The sequence below is a fragment of the Cheilinus undulatus genome, linkage group 2 (genome assembly GCF_018320785.1).
Source record: "Cheilinus undulatus linkage group 2, ASM1832078v1, whole genome shotgun sequence".
NCBI classification, from domain to species: domain Eukaryota; kingdom Metazoa; phylum Chordata; class Actinopteri; order Labriformes; family Labridae; genus Cheilinus; species Cheilinus undulatus.
Window position 1 is genome coordinate 22,918,075 of NC_054866.1, and position 20,477 is coordinate 22,938,551.

At 39.3% G+C, this 20,477-nt stretch overlaps 1 protein-coding gene across 2 annotated transcripts in view; it reads left to right on the plus strand.

Annotated features, from left to right (window-relative positions):
* The window catches only part of fat3a (FAT atypical cadherin 3a), a 173,228-nt gene that overhangs the window by 123,110 nt on the left and 29,641 nt on the right, over positions 1-20,477 (plus strand). For both annotated transcript variants that reach the window (XM_041812243.1, XM_041812250.1), the window contains exons 11-16: positions 5,644-5,840; positions 5,936-6,089; positions 8,129-8,362; positions 9,408-9,797; positions 12,966-13,180; positions 16,425-16,562. In XM_041812243.1, the coding sequence (XP_041668177.1) occupies positions 5,644-5,840; positions 5,936-6,089; positions 8,129-8,362; positions 9,408-9,797; positions 12,966-13,180; positions 16,425-16,562 (1,328 nt within the window). The remainder of the gene's footprint in view (positions 1-5,643; positions 5,841-5,935; positions 6,090-8,128; positions 8,363-9,407; positions 9,798-12,965; positions 13,181-16,424; positions 16,563-20,477) is intronic.

The window sequence follows — 20,477 nt, forward strand, 5'->3', positions numbered from 1 at the left end:
AATGTTCTTGTTGACTTCTGAGTTCATTTCTGCTACCATCATGTGTTACATCATCAATAAAGATCAATGAGCCCCCCCAGAAGAAACCATGCAAGCCCAAGACATTACCTCCACTGTGTTTCACAGCTCAACTTGTGTGTTTGGGATGATAAGCAGATCCTTTTTTTCTACAAACTTTAGTCTTTCCATCATTTTGGTAAAGATTAATCTTTGTCTCATCAGTACATACGACTTTTTAAAGGTTCGTCTCTGCACTTTTTGGCAAATTCCAGCCTGGCCTTCCTGTTCTTCTTGCTAGTGAGTGGTTTGCATCTTCTGGTGTAGCCGCTGTACTTTTGTTCCTGAAGTCTTCTGTGAACAGTAGATGGTGATACCTTTGCTCCTGCCCTCTGGAGGATGTTGCTGATGTCACTAACATTTGTTTTTGGGTCTGTCTTTACAGCTCTTACAATGTTTCTGTCATCAACTGATGCTGTTTTCCTTGGTCTACCTGTTTAGCAGCTGTTACTGAGTACAACAGTGGTTTCTTTCTTCTTCAGGACTTTCCTAAGGGTTGTACAGGCTATGGCCAATGTTTGTGCAGTGGCTCTGATTTATTTTCCATCTTCTCTCATCTTCACAACCGCTTGTTTTTCACTCATAGACAACTGTCTGGTTTTCATGTTGGTTACATCTCTAACTATGCATGCAGTCTGCACAGGCAAAACCAAAATCTAAATCAATTGTAGACATTCAGCATGAATTATTGTGTGAATAATCAATGTCATTGGACACACTTGGGCAACAAAACACAGCTTTCAGTCACATGATCCAATACTTTTGCTCAATGAAGTTCCATTACAAATAATGCTATCCTCTAAGTCGTGTATCAAATCCAGATGTAAACACCTGGAAATTAAAGCTAAAATGTTGAGCTCTTGTCTCACATTCATACCCAAATGTTTCAGTCTACAGCAGAAATAAAGGAATTGGCCTCCCTGTTACAATACTTTTGGAGGGGAGTGTATACATGTGGTCTGAGAAAATGTATGGCGCATGAGTAAAATGCTCTATAACTGGGCAGTATTTCTTAAGGGAAAAATCCTGGAAATAAACTAGGGCTAGTTGACTCCTGCCTGGTTGTGCCTGCTCCAAAGCTTCTCTGTAATTTCAACATGGAAAGACTAGTACACAGATTGATTTTGGAGAGAAAAAAGGTTGACGTTTCAGCGCAGCACTTTTAGATGTATTAATACAGATGTGCAGAATACAGTCTGTCTCCTGTGTGTAGATACTGAGCATGAAGCTCATCATTGTGTGGAGTCATTAACAGGCGATCAGTCTCAGTGTGAACACAGACTAATGCCTGCAGCTTCATGTTCAGCTGCAGCCTGACACATGTTCAAACATCTGCAGGGTGGAATCTATTAAACTGCACTAATTCAATTTCTATAATCAGCAGAAATCACATCATGTTTAGCTTTAATAATTATCTCTTCCCTTCTGTTTAAATCTGAAGAGAAACTTTTTGAAGTATACTTTTAAACCTCAATTAATAAACTAAACCACTAAACTTAACTCATCCACAGCAAAGAGCAGAAATAGAATATAAAATAGTGTTTAGCATTGTACAAAATCAGGATATTTGGTAAAAAATGAAATTACAAACCTGAATTTTGATTCTATGTGGTGTCACAACACCAGATTTTAAACTTTGATGTGATTCTAAGCTTATGTTCCTTTTAAAACATATGTTTAAAGCAGGTTTAAAGCATTAAAACTTCACTTTATCCTTTGTCTCGCTGTATTGTCTTCTTAAATTTTGTCCACAAACTTTTTCCACACTAAATACATATAGGCCTTTTCTAGAAACCTGCCTTTACTTGTTAAGATATAAAGCAACACCAGGCTAGTAAAACAGAATTAGCTTTAAATTTGGATTACCTTTTACTTGAAGTGTTACGGTTTATATCACTATCAGTCCTCTTTTATCTAATTTAGGTCTTTCTTTTAGGTCGTTATTGAGCCGCTTCTGTATCCTCCTCATCTTTTCTTCATGTAAAGGAAGAGCAGCAGATCCTTAGGCCCAGTTTCAGATTCAGACAGATTTATCACCTCAGTTTTTTCCTGTGAAAAACCTAAAAATGCTTGCATACCAACAGGGTGGAGAGTTATTTCACACAGAGGCTGTTAACATGTTCAAAAGGCTGATTTCAATATTTTACAATGCCAAGTGTTTTTAAAGGTACAATCTATTATTTTAATAATCCATAGTATCAGAAAGCACCAAACCACCTTTAAAATCACTGCAGACATACAGTGCTTAACAAATTTATTAGACCACCACCCAAAGTAAGGTTTATGCCACAGCTGCCCGAAATTAACATCATTGGTAATTACCAAAATCATGTTTTATGTTTCTGCAATGGTTAATACACCAATATGTAGAAGCTCTTTAACAGAAATGATATTTTTAATGCTAAAATATAATTATTATTGTTACCGATGAATTTCCAAATTTACTGATTTACAAAAAAACAGAAAAAAAACAGTAAAGCACATTAAAATTTCTTGATTAATATGTCAAATTATAGTTATTTACTTGCATTCCTGAACAGAAAAATGAGTTTTAGTGATTGAATGTTATGCTTGATTAATTTCTGACTTCTCAGAGAAGCCCAGTGAGCCGGCTCAAATTTAGGTATAAAAAGGTGAGTTTCAGTTTGAAATTCCTCATTCCTGTTCAAAATGGTTAAACATCGAGAGCTCACTGAAAATGAAAGAGTCTGCATTAAAGCACTTCATGATGCTGGATGGTCTCTGAGACAAATATGACAGGTGGTCTAATACATTTGTTAGGCATAATTTGGCACTTAAACATTCAAAAGTCTTTGCAGGAAGCTCCTTATCTTTGCAGGTGAAACCTGAAGCCCACAGAAGAGGGCTTTCACTCCCAAAGATACTGTATGTTTTCTTTGGACTAAAGTGGCCAGTTTAGAGATTTACAGTTACAAACCTTTTTGGCTGACCGCTGGGGTCAGCCCTACAGATGGTTCTGTCTGTACAGGTACATCTCAAAAAATTAGAATATCATGAAAAAGGTAAATGAAAGTTTAGAGCTGTACTGTGAGAATTTGCCACATTAAAAATAAGGTAAAAAGTAAAGCTTGTGTTAAAATCAAACTAGAGTATGCCAGAGATCCAGGGTGCGCTGATCTCTGGTTTAAAATAGGCTGCAGCCTGAAGTTTTACTAGCACGTTCAACAACCACAGAGCGATGTTTTCACAAGTTACCTGAAGTAAGAAGTAGATGAATAACTAGTTACAGTACAGAGAATAAACTGATCTAAGGCTTTGTATTCACTAAACTTAAGTATTAATTTAGTTTCACATCCATCACAGATAGACAAGGCAGATGTGAGCCTTCAGGCTTTGCTTTGTGTTCTTAAAATGAAGTTGAGATAAACGTCAGGAAACTCGATTTGTGGCCAGATATCAATATCCACAGACTAGGGAACAGTCTTGATCTCTGTCGAGTCCAGATATCCCCAATTAATGCAGACATTAGTCCATATTTCTCACGTTTTCGCCGCACCTCACAGAGCAGACTTCTGTGTTTTACAGCCTTAAGCCGAGCAGCTGTGTCACGCGCTGACGTGACATCATTGCAACCCGCTATTGTTGTGTGTGTAGCTCCTCCTTTTTGGGACGGATAGGTAAGACTTGTACCCCTACGGAAGGGTGCCGAAAAGTGGGACGGTAGGGGTTAGTTTTTTAGGACCCTTTCCAACTTTTGCTCTATGGAAACACAAAAAAATGCGTGCCGTTCTGCACCGAACTGAGCCAGACTGCTCAGTGGAAACAAATTAAGAGCAGAGCTTTATTAAGAGGAGAGACAGAGAAAGAGAGAGGACAGCATGTACATTTAAGTAGCAACAATAAATTTGGCTCACAAAAATAACAGTAATGACAAAATCACTCTGCCAGTCAGGCATTTTAACAGGCATCCCAGATAGTTATGGTCAGCCATACACTAGGTTTTCACCTAGTCTTGTTTAGATAAAGAATTCAAACAAAAATGATGCAGGTGAGTGGTTTCACACCTGAAATGTTGTTCTGTTTCTGCAACAGTCAGACTTCAGCTTGAAACCTGACAAAAGATTCTCCCCTCCGCTTTGTCCAATCAGAGACCAGATTTACCCTCTGGTTTAAGGAAGCTACCTTTTTCTGTAGTTTGGAGCTCAGTGCTGCAGCAGTATGAATGTGTTGTGTAAATGCAGTGTGTAAGTAATGTGTATTTGATACATGGCTTGTCTAAAATTTGACAAACACCTGAAATAAAATAAAATAAATAGCTATAGATATTTTCATTATAGAGAGTGAATGAAACCATTACCAAAAGTGTCACATTTTATCACTGTGTCTCTTTAAGATGAAATCCATCAGATAGTGTTAGTATAGGCAGGCCACGGAGTTGAGCGCTGCCATATAATGAGATCAGCTGATCTCACTCAAGCCCTCATCAGCTGAAGGCTAGCTGATTTGCTCTAAGTGCTCTATTGGCTAATTGCACTCATGCTGCCATATTTAAAGTGCTATGGCATGGCTATGCTTTGCTGATCCCTCTGAAAGCTGCTTTTTGCAACCCTCCTCCACCCCAGCTCCTCCTTTATGCAATATCTGACTTAATTAATGTCATTCTGTTGTCATTGATTCCTGCTCTGCTCTGGGTTCATTGCTGCTTCTCTCCCTGCCTCAGGCTCTCCTTGTAAGCACAGGAAGAGCTGGAACATTCCCGCTTGATGCTTTCCACATAGGCTTGTGGAAGGGCAGGAGGATCCCAGAGCAGCTATATCACCAAATATAAATAACAGTAATAAGAGTAAATCACTAACTACAAATATAGAGAAAAATGCATGTATGCAAATCGTGTTTGTTTCTTGACAAAGTGGTCCTGAGTGAAATAATTTCAGTGAAACAAAACATTCTGCCCTTAACCTAGGACCCACTAGAACCTCCCTGTTGGAGTTGAAAGCAAGAAAGAAAGAAAGAAAAGACAGGCATGACTAACTCAGTTCTCACTTCTAAAAGCCATTCTTACAGGTTCATGCAGTATTTTTTCAAAAAATGCACCAACATTTTTTGTCTCCTTTAGCTTGTGTCTGTATCTCTGTGGCAGCATGCTGTGTTTGGTCATGCTCACCTCTGTGGCCTGTTAAAATTCCTGACTGCATAAACTACAGAAGGGTTTATTTGAGCCACCACTGACTGGCTTTACTCGTATTTTCTTTGCCTTCTGTTGCTTGTGGTAACTGCAAAATATTTTCTTATCCACCAATTTATTCATGTTTTCATCCATGTGCTACAAAGCAACAACACCATGCATGAACAGACTTTTCAGAATTTTGATATGGTGTCTGTATCTGATGCAGTGAGGAGGCTGTGTTTGGATGAAAAGTGCCATGTAAATGATCTGGGATCAGGAAAATGTTGTCTGGTGATTACAGAAGAAGTAACACTAATATACAGGACAAGGGTATCTTGCTGGGACAAATCAGTGTAGTTTGAAAATTTCAGGATGTCTCCTGCTAAGAGGAGATGGTTTGTAACCCTACTTTGTTTCTTGGCCAATCAGAAATCAGTCTAACACTCTGTTTCTTTCAGGTGGGAACCATCGTGGGGTATTTGCTCTCGGCCTGGTCCAGGGCGAATGGAAGATGTACGTGAAGTGGCCCCTGGACAGAGAGGAGTGTAACCTTTACATCATCAATGTCACTGCCAGCGATGGACTCTTTGTTTCCCAGGCAACTGTGGAGGTGACAGTGATCGACACCAACGACAACAGCCCTTTGTGTGAACAGGTGAGGGGCAGAGTCACGCAGTGTTGTGTTTTCAAAGGTCAGCCACATGTACCTATTCATACTGCCTGTGTGTTTGTGTGTCTGTGTTTGTGCAGGCTGTCTATTCAGCGTCTATCTCAGAGGACCTCCCCCTCCACAGCCCCATCCTGAGGATCCGGGCTTCAGACGCTGATGTGGGCATCAACGCCTGGATCCAGTATTCTCTGCATGGAACAGGATCTCAGGACTTCATCATGGAGCCAGATACAGGTACACACACACAGATATGGTGCAGACTGAGTTTAAAAACACACAAAAGATCATTTTTTCTATTGTCTTTGGTTTTTATGTCATTCTTAAAGAAGATAAAATAAAAAAAACATGTTTAATTTAATTAAGAGTCAAGAGAAACGAGAGTGGTTTATAAAACAATCAGACTCAGTGTATTCTATATTTCAGCCTTTCTCAGACTTAAGAATGCCATAGCCCACTTTGAAATCCGAAAATCTGCTGGGGCCCACCAAAACCATCATACAGCCATTACATGGCACACAGTATTTAGCTGCAGATTTTTATTCAGAAGCACAGCGTTCAAATGCATATGCATAGCCATTAATGTTACTAGGAAAAGTGTTTGCACAGTCACAAGTTACAATTAATGGGCATTTAACACCTTCTATTTTTCATCTTTTGAAATGTACTATGTGAGTCCACAAACTCTCTCCTTGTAATGCTAATGTCTCCTAAGGCAGTGGTTTCCATAGTAGGGGCAGGGACCCCCCAGTTGGTCGCAAGACACTGAAAGGGGGTCTTGAGATGCCTTCCAAAAAAAAAAAAAAACCACAAATATTTTAAAAAAGTTTTAAGTTGTATATTTCAACATTACCCCACCATTTGGTAAGATTTATGCTGAAATCCAATTAATGTTAAAAATCATTCAAATGTAAGTGTGCACATGACTATACTTGAGTATGTCGGTGTTCAAATTTGCCTCAACCACCCTTAGGGACAGTACAGGTCTCTGGTCTTCATCACTGTTATTGTCAGGGTTGTTGGCTGAAAAGTTAGAGAACCCCTATCCTAAGGTATTGACAGCCTAAATACTTTAGAGCAGAGCAATAGAATATCCTACGGAGTGTCACTAGTTAATCCAACACCGGTTAAACTGTGACACTAGTAAAGAGTAAAATCCCCCCTTGGTGACTCTTTCACTGTTTTTATTTATTTATTTGCTCTAGGTCTCTTTTAATGACATTTTCATATAAACCAATTACAATTTTGAGAAGGAAAAAGATGGTATAACCATGGCATACCCTTCTCACCTTGCCATGTTAGTGAGGGCACCCACCCTCAACACCCTCTCATTGCACCATACAAATACATCTGGAAATGAAAAGATTTAACATGTAAAAAAAAAAAAAAGAAAAATAATTCTCAGTTATAATAATGAAATAAAAACTTAAGTAATCAGATGAAAAACAGTAGATATGATTGAAAAAAAGCAAGAGTATAAAAATGGAGGGGGAAAAAAAAACAAACTAAAAAGGACATGTAACTGGTTGTAGGTCATTAGCTTGATGTAGTAGTGTCAGTCGCATCCATTGTTTCCACATAAGATATAAAGGGCTGCCCTGCAGCATTAAACTTTTGAACACAGCCTTTTGTGTAGTATCCAATGTTCTCTAACGTCAAGTGATGTATCAGCTCTTTGATCCAAAGGTTAAAGGATGGAGATTTTGCCTTTCATTTAACCAGTATTAAACACCTGGCCAGAGGAGATACCACATGGTTTTCCAGAGTTTTTTAAAACTACCTCTGATGGGGTTGCTGAGAATACTGCAGTTACTGATAAAGGATCCACATGTCTGAGGGTAGTTTAAAAATTGAGCGCCAGATATTAGATAAAGCTGGTCAAAACCAAAACATGTGAGACAGGGTGGCTGATGCTTGATTACATCTGTCACGAATGGGGTCTGTGTATGAAGGGGGTGGACAACCTTAAATTGAGTAACATGTCGTAGATAGATTGAGGAAGAGTTTGTTTGATTTAAAGCTTTCCTCCAGGCATCATCGATATATTCTGTTCCTTATTCTTCTTCCCATTGCGACCTCAGTGAAGTCAAGGAGTCCAAAATTAAATTTAAGCATTAATTTCTCAAATTATATAAAAGTGTAAAAAAGTCTTATACAAGTGATTCCATTTCCAACCCACATTTCAAATCTGTATCAAGACTAGATTATGTAATTAAGTGGTTTAAGTATATGGAAGCATGGATTGAAAGGTCCCCACTGCATTTTCTGACCCTTAGGTGAGATCAAATCTTCAGTGCTCCTGGACCGGGAGGTGACGTCCAGTTACCGACTGAGCGCCCAGGCCACAGACGGCGGAGGACGGTGGTGTCGTGCGGAGGTTCAACTGGTGGTGACGGACGTGAACGACAACCCACCCATCTTCACTCAACCTCAGTACACTGCCAGTGTGTATGAAGACACTGCAACCAAGGCGCTGCTGACCCGCATCCAGGCCATCGACCCAGATGAAGGTTTGGCCTCTGCCTTTGTTTTGATAGGACAGCTGAACATAGACAGAAATTATGGGGCAGAGGAAGTGATGGGGGTCAAACAAGTGACCAGGCCTGTAGACAGCGTTAATATCTGAGATAAACCAGTGCACCAACAGTGACACTTTTACTAATACTATTGTTAATACTATACATTTCTACTGCTGTTAAAAGTAAAGCTTCAAATGTTAGTGTTGATAAAGAGAAATCAATAAACAAAAGCAGAATAAAATGACAGCAATAAAAGGCAGATAGAAGGATTAATGGAGTCAAATTAATGCCACTGTAATAGTCAAGGATGATTTGGGAGGCAGGAAGCCTCTTTGCCTTCTGGATCCTAATGGTTGTGGGACACTTGTGTCCATCTTCTTAAAAATCTGTCAGATTCATGAAATATTTATGCCATGGTCCATGTGAGTTGAAATCTTTGCAAACTCCCCTCCATCACTGTCAAAAATCATGATACTGCTGGGCTGAGTGAACACACTGAAACCAACAAGTAAAGAAAAGAGCTGCAGAAAATAAATCAAAGTTGTATCTCTGGATTTTAATCAAAATAGCTATAAAAATCTTCATCATGAAATAGAGGAAGTGATGCAGGAAGCATCAGAGACATGAGATGTATGTTTGGTCTGAACTCTCATGTGAAAGTAGAGCATCATATTTCTCTCCTCAGGAAAACATCTGCACAGCCAGCAGCAAAAACATGCCATAGTAAGAGGAGGCCTACTTTAGTTCTATATTAAGAATCTGATCACTCATTGGATGTCAGGGTTTATTATAAGACTAGCTCCTATATATCATGATAAACAAGAAGGACATGAACATTAAATTGTTTTTGATGTAAGATTGCCAAAATTGTTCAACTTCAGTTTACTTCAGTGACTAATAGTATTGAAAATTTCAAAGCGGGGTAAACCAGCTAGTATCTGGTTTCAGTCTCTGTCACATATTCACAGTGGGATGAGTTTGATAAACTTGACTGTATCGGCTCTGTCTGACGAGTCCTCTTCTGTCTTTGCAGCAGGTCCAGGTCGGATGGTGGTGTATTCTCTCGCTGACTCAGCAGGGGGTTCCTTCTCCATCGATAAGTCATCGGGTATTGTGGTTTTAGAGCGGGTTCTGGACCGGGAGATGCAGCCAGCCTATCAGATTACAGTCCATGCCTCAGACCAGGGTTCCCCACAGCCCCTCTCCTCGCTTGTCAACGTCACCATCACTGTGCTTGACATCAATGACAACCCACCTGTGTTTGAGCGCCGCGACCAGCTGGCGACCGTGCCGGAAGATGTGGGGGTGGGGACAGAGGTTCTGAGGGTTTACGCCGCCAGCAAAGATATTGGGACAAATGCAGAGATCACCTACAGCATCCGGTCAGGAAATGAGCACGGGAAGTTCCACATCCACCCACTGACAGGTCAGTATGAGAACTATTCCTCTATCAATATGTATTTTCATCAGAGTCTGCTTCTCTACATCTTCACTTTAGTCTCACATATAAACCCTGAAAACTGTAGTTTAGATCAGATGAATGTTTGTGTGATAAATGAGATCTGTTCCAGCTCTCAGCAGAAACAAAGCACAGTGTCTGACAGCATTAAAGGATCACTGAGCTGTGTTCACCTTTATTTACTTTACTCTCTCTTACAGGGAAAGCATTGTTTTAGGCTTTGTGTCAGTGTTTTCTCAGTACTACAGTAAGACCTGCAAACATTTTACATGTACAGATTGTGAGGTTTTTGTAAAGCTGTGCTGTTCTTTTAGACTAAACTAAGAAATAAATATGTTCACAGTCTTTATAGCTTATTCCTTTTTTTGGTACAAATGATTGTATGAGTTTTGCAGAGTTGCATTATTTGCGGCATGGCTTCTTTGACTGATAATTGGGTGCATTGTAGCAGTTTTTCAGGAGGCCCCAGATCAGCTCCACCTCTTTGCTTCTAGATCATTCTAAAGTTAGTATAGAGCCAGCATTTCCAGTATGATGACTACCATCACTTTGGCTCCTTAACTCCTCTTAAGTAACCAGTGGGTGACATCACTGAGTCTACGTCCATGTTTATCATGTGTGAATTATAATTATCAATAATGATATATATAATAATAACTATTTATAATTATGTGTGAATGACTTGGAATATAGTTGGCTAAGAAGTTTAAACAGAAATGGATGATAATTGTACATGATGAAGACCGCATTGAGATTATAAATACCCTTTTCAAGAGTGTCCAGGCCAAAGCAGCAGCAAACAGAGTTTCAGACAAAGAAAGAGCAGTCATACATAGCAAAAATAACTCAGTACGAGTTGTCTTATTGCATCAAGAGACACAAGATAGCAATTTCAGCAGCAAATATCTCACAGATTCAGCCACATTTGTAAATTAATCAAAGTATCTGCATCCAGATGTGTTTGCCCCCCAGGATCAGTTCATTGAGTTTCAGCTCTTTTATAAATGGCAGCAGCAAATCTCAAGGCCTTTTTTTTTTTTTTTAGTCTAGTTCTGACCTTTGGGACAGAAGGCAAGTAAAGATCCTGGGAGCGAAGACTATGTTCCTGTAAAAAATCAGTAAAATCAATTAAATTGTTAAAAACATCAAGAGCTGCTGTACTCCGGCTGTGTTTCTTTCTAAAACCAGACTGAGGGTCAGATAAATGTTGTGATTATTAAAAAAAAAAAATCATCAATTGGTTTCTACAAAGAGTCTCCAAGACCTTGACCAGAGCAGAAAGTTTGGATATGGGTCTGTAACTATTTAAAAAACAGCCCCCACCCCCCGAGCCGGGGGATGACATTAACAGATTTCCAGACGTTGGGGATGTCATTTGCAACCAGAGACAGATTAAAAATGAGGTGCAATAAAATCAGCTGTGAACTTTAAAAAGGATGGCTCCAGCTTGTCTGGGCCAGGAGACTTTGTTGTGTCTAAAATCCTGAGGGTGTATGCGCCTCAGAGACTAAGACACTATTAAAATTAAAAGAGTTTAAAAGGCTTAAGGATATTCATGGTGTCAAAAAATATTCCAGTCTGTAATCATCAATCATCAAATGTTCCTCTAGTGTTAAAAAAATCTAAATATATATTACTTTAAAACTAAAAAATGAGGAATGAGCTCATGAGAATGATGCATAATGGTCATAAGTTTAAGAGAAAAGTGTAAAACTTGTGTTAATAAGATGAAATGGAGTTGATGAAAAATATGTTACACAGAAATAACAGACTGTCATACTTTTCAAACAGTGAAAGCAGGGTGACCTGACCTGCAATTACAACAAACAAGTAGTCCAAACAAAGAAAACACAAGGGGTAAATAATTAAAGAATAGCATCCTTATCACAATTCTCTGGTTTCCATTAATTTATTAGGAAGTCTTGAGGACAAGTTCATCTTGCCAGAACAGAAACATGGCCGTCTTTGGTAAATCATATCATCTGGCCCTGATAAAGTGTCTGACGCCGACCTGAAACAAAAAGTCCATTTCCTCCAACAGCTTGTGAACTCTGTCGTTTAATTTCCAGTCATGAGGAGAGTCTGCTCTGTGTCAGAAACTGTTTGACTCTCAGCTCCAAAATTACTGTTTTGTTTTCTCTGAACCTCCTTAGAGCTTCTTATTCTGTAAGTTCCTTTCTCTTTTCTCTCTCCGCCTCCTGGTGTGTTTGTTCTCTCTGCTCTTTGTCTTGTTTTTAGCACATTTACACTCAGCCAATCAAAGAGCTGCAGACATTTTCCTTTCCTACTTTACAGTGTTCCTGTTTCTATGAGTAATTCCTCTGTTTAGAGCTGGTTCAGGTGTGTCCAGGTAGAATCTGATTTTTCTCTTAAGTTCATCCAGCTTTAATATTATCTGACCTCAAAGTTTAAAAATCAAGACATAAAACTGTATGTAGTTCCTTTGATACTCAACCAATGGAAACAGCAGGTACACTGACATCTATTTAAAGAAGATAAGCCTTTAAACTTAATTACAGAGTAAGTTTTGAGTTGCACACTTGGCAGTTTTATAGCTCTATTGCAACTGAACAATATTAATAATTTTGCAATGTTTATATCACACGATAAAACACACAAAAAAAGAGGTTTAAACTAAAAGGGAACAAAATCGAGAAGAAATGAGCAAGCCAGATGTCCCTGTGTCAGATCCTACAACCACAGACCTCTGAGCAAACAGACAGCAGGGCGATGAGCGATGAGCGAAGACAAAAGCCCCTGCTAGTTTCTGTGTAAATGTGGCTTTAGAGATCAGCAGACCTCTAACTCTTTAAACAATCAACAGTAAACCATGAGAGGAATGATTTTCATTACCCACGCTGATGAAATCGGCAGGGGGTTATGTAATGGGTTCCGTATCTTTGTTTGTTTGTATTTGTACAAGATAACTTGAGAACGGAAAGTCGGGTCTTCACTAAACTTTCAGGGAATATTGGGATAGTGACAGGGAAGAATCGATTAGATTTTGGTGATGATCCGCGCACCCGTTCGGTTTTTCTCAGACTTCGAAATTTTGAACACTTCAGCGTGGGTCTGCCGCCTCAGACGGCCATTCTAGTTTACTTTGAATTCTAACCTGTCCCTCCTCATCCTCAGGAGCCATCCTCGTCGCTCATCCTCTGGACTTTGAGACCTGCAGGGACTACTTTCTGACCGTGGAGGCTCGTGACGGCGGCACACCTCCACTGAGCGCCATCACTACAGTGAACATAAACCTGACAGACGTCAACGACAACGCACCCATGTTCAGTAGAGACATGTACACAGCTGTGGTGTCAGAGGACGCCACCATCGGAGAGCCTGTGGTTCAGGTACGTCCTCAGATACCTTTTTAGAGTTTGACTAATAATGTGTTCATGGTCCAAAGAAACTCTATAAATAATAGTGCTGTGAATATTCCTGCTCCCCTGAGAATTAACCTGACCTTTCCCAAGCCTGTCCTTTTTTAAACTGGCAGCACCCACGACCTAAGTTGCAAAGCGCTTCTCACCAGAGTTTGTTGTTGCTTGATTATTAAAGTTGACCTCTGCTTTCCTCTGTAGTATCTATGAGGTTGTTTTTACACAGCTTTGTGCACTGGATATTTTCCTCTATCAAGGGAAACATCACCAAGAAAACATAAAAGCATTGAGAAGGAAACCTGCCCTGGGATATTAGAAGATTCTGCAGACCTCACAAAAATAAGTCAGATTGGTTTCTCTGCTGCCATTGTTGTTGAAAAAGATAGAACCAGAAGTCCCACCCACCTTTTTATGGTTGTATTTCATTTTTACCATTTCTGCATAAATTGGTCATCAAATGTGCTCCGCTCTTCATCTAATTTACAACAATAGACAAACACAGTCTGCTTAAACTAATACCACACAAAAATGATATGTTTTCATGTTTTTATTGAACAAAACATGTAAACATTCACAGTGCAGGGTGGAAAAAGTATGTGAACCCCTTGGCTAATGACTGGTTGACCCTCCTTTGGCAGCAATAACCTCAACCAAACGTTTCCTGTAGTTGCAGATCAGACCTGCACAACGATCAGGTCAAATTTTGGACCATTCCTCTTTACAAAACTCTTTCAATGCAGCAATATTATTGAGATGTCTGGTGTGAATCAATCTCTTGAGGTCATGCCACAGCATCTCAATCGAGTTGAGGTAAGGACTCTGACTAGGCCACTCCAGAAGGTGTATTTTCTTCTGTTGAAGCCACTCTGTTGTTGATTTACTTCTGTGCTTTGGGTCGTTGTCCTGTTGCATCACCCATCCTCTGTTGAGCTTCAGTTGGCGGACAGATGGTCTTAAGTTTTCCTGAAAAATGTCTTGATAAACTTGGGAATTCATTTTTCCGTCAATGACAACAATCCGTCCAGGCCCTGAGGCAGCAAAGCAGCCCCAAACCATGATGGCCCCTCCACCATATTTCACAGTTGGGATGAGGTTTTGATGTTGGTGTGCTGAGCCTTTTTTTCTCCACACATAGTGTTGTGTGTTCCTTCCAAACAACTCAGTTTTGGTTTCATCTATGGACAGAATATTTTGCCAGTAGTGCTGTGGAACATCCAGGTGCTCTTTTGCAAACTTCAAACATGCAGCAATGGGTTTTTTTTGGACAGCAGTGGCTTCCTCCGTGGTGTCCTCCCATGAACTCCATTCTTGTTTAATGTTTTACTTATTGTAGATTTGTCAACACAAATGTTAGCATGTGCCAGAGACTTCTGTAAGTCTTTAGCTGACCCTCTAGGATTCTTCTTCATCTCATTGAGCATTATGCGCTGTGTTCTTGCAGCCATCTTTACAGGACGACCACGCCTAGGGAGAGCAGCAACAGTGCTGAACTTTCTCCATTTGTAGACAGTCTGTCTTACCGTGGACACATGAACATCAAGGCTTTTAGAGATACTTTTGCAAGTCACCAATTCTTGATCGTAGGTCTTCTGAGGGCTCTTTTGTGCCAGGCATGGTTCACATCAGGCAATGCTTCTTGAGAAGAGCAAATTCAACACTGGTGTGTTTTTTGTAGGGCAGCTTTAACCAACACATCCAATCTCATCACATTGATTGGTTTCCAAGTTGGCTGACTCCTGGCTCCAATTAGCCCTTGGAGAAGTCATTAGCCTAGGGGTTCACATACTTTTTCCACCCTGCACTGTGAATGTTTACATGTTTTGTTCAATAAAAACATGAAAGCATATCATTTTTTTGTGCAGTATTAGTTTAAGCAGACTGTGTTTGTCTATTGTTGTAACTTAGATGAAGATCAGAACACATTTGATGACCAGTTTATGCAGAAATCCAAGAAATCCCAAAGGGTTCACATACTTTTTCTTGCAACTGTATGCTTGTGCACACACAAACCTGAATACAAACAGATTTTATAGCAAACAAAACGACAACAAACAAAACAGAAACAGTTATAGACAAGAAATGTGACATAACACAGCCCAAATTGCTGACTAAAAAGAAATTGTAAAACGTTAATAAAAACAGAACGCAGTGATTTGCAAATCTCATAAACCCATAGTATTCATATTTGTAAATGACTGAACAGTTAAAAACAAATCTGCAAGCTAGACGGTGGGCACTTGGATTTTAAAGGGTTAATGATACAGTTTAGTAGTTATTATGAAAACTTGAAGTACTAGCCTTTATTTGGGGATCTCTGTCACACTCAACTGTTTGTGAGGTGATCTGATATAGATGATTTAACTTCATGCTGACCTGCCTGATACTTAGAGAAGATTATCATCCCTTAATATAATGTTACACACAGGTTTGCAGCTTGATTTCATGTTTTTATTTACTTCCATATTCTGACTTAAAAGTACAGGCCCTGTGTTTTTATTCGATGCTAAACCTTTGTGACATTAGACTCTCTGTGCTGAATATTTTCCAGAAGCTTCCACAGACTTTTTCATCTTTGTTTTTTCCATGAACAGCCAGCAGAGATGTCTGCTCGGATCTGTGTCACCTCACTGCTCTGAGAAACAAATCTGTTCTTTTACTAAACTCTGAACAGTGAGTGCATGCTCGATGAGATGATCATTTTACTGCACCATGAACAGTGATTCTGTGGGCTGGCTGTGTATCTTTAACATCCCTCTTCACACTGGTTTTATAGTGTTCATTATTCACATAAAGCACTGCCTGACAGAGAAATCACCTCTAATAGATCAGGTATTCTCATTTAAACATGTTGGGATTCAATTCTGTTGTTTTTTGCTATTTTTTTAAATCATAATGTTTCATAAAGTTTTACAGAGTGATAATATAACATTCAGCAGCACAGTGTTTTATCAGTGTTTGAACTCAGCAGTGTGTTTTCTCTGGTCGGGGAAGTTTGGAGCGAGTTGGAGCAGAACAAACTGAGCTCCATGATGGAGTCCAAATCGGTGCAGTCACACATCAAAGAGCTTGTTGCCATGGAAACCAGTGTGTGCACAGACAGGCCTTGCATTTGTGCTGCTTATTAGGAAGTGCAGAGATATGGAGGAAATATTTCATCACATTAGCTTTTATAGAGAACGTGTTTAGTGACACACTGTGCTCTGTGTCTGTGCAGCTGTTAGCAGAGGATGTGGACAGTCAGCTGAATGGAGCCATCCTTTACTCCATCATCAGTGGAGACCGGGACAGTTCCTTCTTCATTGACCCGCTGCGAGGGATCATCAAGGTCAACAAGAAGCTGGACCGAGAGACAGTGAGGAAACACACCCAACCACACACATGCTCACACAAGCGGAGAGTTCAGACTGCAAACAGTAGCAGAAAGCCTCTCGCTGCTGCAGTGAAGTGCAGCTCTGAATATTTAATATCTTTGTTAATCGATAACATGACAGGCTGAGATGATCAGCTATCAAAATAATGAACTGTTTGGTTTAAAGAACGGTTATCAAACTAGCACTTTTTTAAACTCTGATTAATTGCTGACTTTCAGCAGTTAATTGCAATTAATCACTGATAATTGTCAATTATTTCTTTTAAATTGAAAGTTAGAAATACTGTTTTCATTTCACTATGATGAGTATCCAGTTGCTGCTGTGCTACAGTAGCTTTACTGCAGTGTGCCAGAACAAGAAATAGCACAGTTAATGCAGTTAAAACATTTTATTGCCTTATTTCCAGGCCTTAATTGTATCACAATTAACACATTATCACTGGCAGCCCTAGTATAAATATTTGTTATTTTTTTAAGCAAAGCAAAATTGTTTTATTATTTTTGATTCCCCAAATACTATGTCCTATCTTATTATACACAATACATAGAAACGGAGGGTCTTCACTTATTGGTGGAGCACCTTCTAAGTCTTTAAGTTTGACATTTTAGCATCAACATATCGACTTTATGTAAACTACAAGTGACCTTATTCATATTAGAGGGTAAAGCTGAAGGTAACCAGTCACTCTGTGACAAGCTGAAAGGGATACTTTAGCATTTTGGCAAATTTGCCCATTGCCATAATCCCTATAGTCTTAGTAACGGGTTTTTTACCTTTAGTTGTCCGTACAAGCTATCTTTAGATCGGCGGTGCTGAGTTCGTAGCTGCTGCGCCAACTCAATGGAGACAGACGATATTTTTGGCTTTCCCTCATCAAACTCATCAAATACACAATCCAACAACTCCAAAACGCTCTTGTGGACAAGTTGTGACCTGCACATTCACCACACTATGAAATAATAACGTATAATTATGTAACATTATGAGACATGAAGCATCTCTGAACTACTACCTCTGAACTACTTTCCAAGTAAACCACTGGGTGGAGTGACACAGTGTGCCCCTGCCGTAGTTACTTTTTAGTTTCAGCTTTGCATTTAGCTTTAAAACATCTCCGTCTCATAATGTTTCATGATTATTTCATAGCGTGGTGAATGTGCAGGTCACAACTTGTCCACAAGAGCGTTTTGGAGTTGTTGGATTGTGTATTTGATGAGTTTGATGAGGGAAAGCCAAAAATATCGTCTGTCTCCATAGCGTTAGCTGTGCTGCTGGTATATCAGTCCCCCCAGATCTTGAAACAGCTTGCACCGACAACTAAAGGAAACAAACCTATTACTAAGACTATAGGAATTATGGCAATGGGTGAATTTTCCAAAATGTTGAAGTATCCCTTTAATGTAAAAAAAAAACCTAGAATAAACCCTATTAAAAATATCTTGAGTTAATATTTGCTTATTCAACAGACATATTCAGAAGGCTGAGTCTTTTGTCGTGTTGCAGCTCTGCACAGCGTGAACAGCATTTTCAGCAATCAGCTTATTCATTTACATTGTTCCAAAGAGGAACAGGTCTTTCAGATTCTGAAGTACACAAAGTACAACTGCCTTTTGTTGTATATCCTTTGTGCACATATCTGTTAACACAGTTGTGTGACTTGTGGTGTAATAAATGCCATTTAATTAATACCCTATTCCTATTGAATCATCTTGTACTCTATTATACATGCTAATTCAACTGATGGGTTCTTCCTTTAGTCATTACATTAAATATAACATTAAATATTATTCATTTTAACATGTAAATATTATTTTCTCTGTATGCATTTTAATAGAGACCCTATCTGCACCTTGCCTCTCTAATTTAGTTTGATCATTCTTAAGTTTACGATCTAGTTTTATTAAAATAGAAAAAAACACAACCAAAATGTTGAAGTATCCCTTTAAATAGGTTGTTTGCAGATGTGTGATCTCAGTGAGGTGCACATGTTAGATGGCGGAAGAAAGTGAAGAACACAAATTGAGAATTAATAGGAATGGGGGAAAGTCAGTGCATTGAAGCTTAGATGGACTTGCATGCTGCAGTCATCATCAGAAAATTTTACATACATTGGGTGTGATCTTTGCATTTCACAAAATAAGTGATTTTTTTTTCCCCCTTCACGGGTTAAGTTATTAATCTAGCATGGAGGGGCATCAATATCACGTTACCTAGCCCTACCTACTTCCTAGTCAGATAAAGGAAGACAAGTCTTGAGGAGTCTTGTACTGAACTAAAAGGCAAGCTACACCCCTTTAACAGCTTTTCTATCTCATTTGGTCATAAAGAAAGATTTTAACTGAGTAAGATTTGCAAACAAGCTTGTCCTACAAAACAACTTGTTTAGAAGCTGGCTCACGTTTGAGATCAAGTTTCCTTTCTTCCTTTTTTTGTTGCTATTAAACATTTACAAATTCAAACTTATACCAAATGAAAAGCTGTATGAAGGCCCAAATAAACTGGCTCTTATTACTGAGCTGAGCCAAATGATCTTGATCTCTAAAAAGGAACAGATTTCCAAACACAAAGAGCGAGGCTAGACAGATATCTGCTTTGGAAACACAAGGAAGATCAAGGCTTACCATGCCAAACCATGACAAACTGTACAGAACCAAACCAGATTTCTTGGTGGAACAAGTGTTGCCTAACAGAAGCTTTTAATCCATGAGCTTTTTGACCTTTTTACTTAATTTGTCAATACTTTTGGGACTCAGAAGCAGCTCAGATTGGGTTTTCCCAATTTGAATGGATGGAACAGCCATAAACAGTATAAAATTGTGGCCTTCTATAGTGCTTCTTTAAGCAGAAATCCCCTCAGCATATATCTGTGCATGACATACCTCATTTATAAGTTAAATATCTGGACACAGATGGCCCGTTACATGTAAACAGAAAAATGTTAGAATGAAACGGGTTGTGTAAACAGGAAGACAGACTTTTTTCACAGGTAGGCTACTGTTATACTGAAAGGAAATCAGAGCTCCAGCAGAGGTAAAGCTTCCTTCAAGAAGTACCAGCAGGGAATATGCTGCTTTTTGCACACAATGCAAGCATCCATTTTTAGTTGGCCACATTAAACTGGCAAACGTGAACAGCAGGTACAGGCTAGAAGTAGTACTGACCCACTTTGGTGAGACAGCAAAGTTAGAAAGCAGATCTGTTCTGTTAGACCAATGCAATCATTGTGTTTTGTGTGTACTTGGGTTATTTTATTACCTTACTTGTGTGGGTTTGTGGTCAAATTAAAGTGACCCTATTTGGAGGTTTAAAAACATGATAATCCTATCTTAAAATCTAAATTTAAAAAAAAAAACAATGAATCTGTATACTAATCTGTTCATATTATCAGATTATTTTTGTATGTTTCCATCATGTTTGGCAGTGCAGTCTTTGTTTATTGCTGCTGATCTGATAAAATTGTGCATGCAGAAATCAGCAGCTGAGGTTGTGAGCAGTTCTGCAGTGTTAGCTCCCGGTGTTAGCATCTGTAATGTAAAATAGTAGTGTGTTAGCCATTCAGAGGAGCAGGTCTACAGGATATCTGACCAGATGGCTGCTAATGATGCTTAAACAGGAAACAGAGCAGCTGTGAGTGTGAGATTTTTAATCTGCAGCAGGAGGAGGAACAGCAGCATGAAGCCTCCTCCCCTGAGAGCTCCATCGTCCTCCTCGTCTTCTTCATCTTCTCTCCTCTGCAGTGCTCCAAAACTTCAGAAATGTTCATATTCGTGCCATAAAGTATTCATGAGAGCTCTGGATGAGCTGTCTGAGCACGCTCAGAAAGAGTGCAGGGGCGTGTGGGGGATCAAAGCCTTGGCTGATGAAAGTGTGTTTGGGGTGATCACACAGAGAGCAGC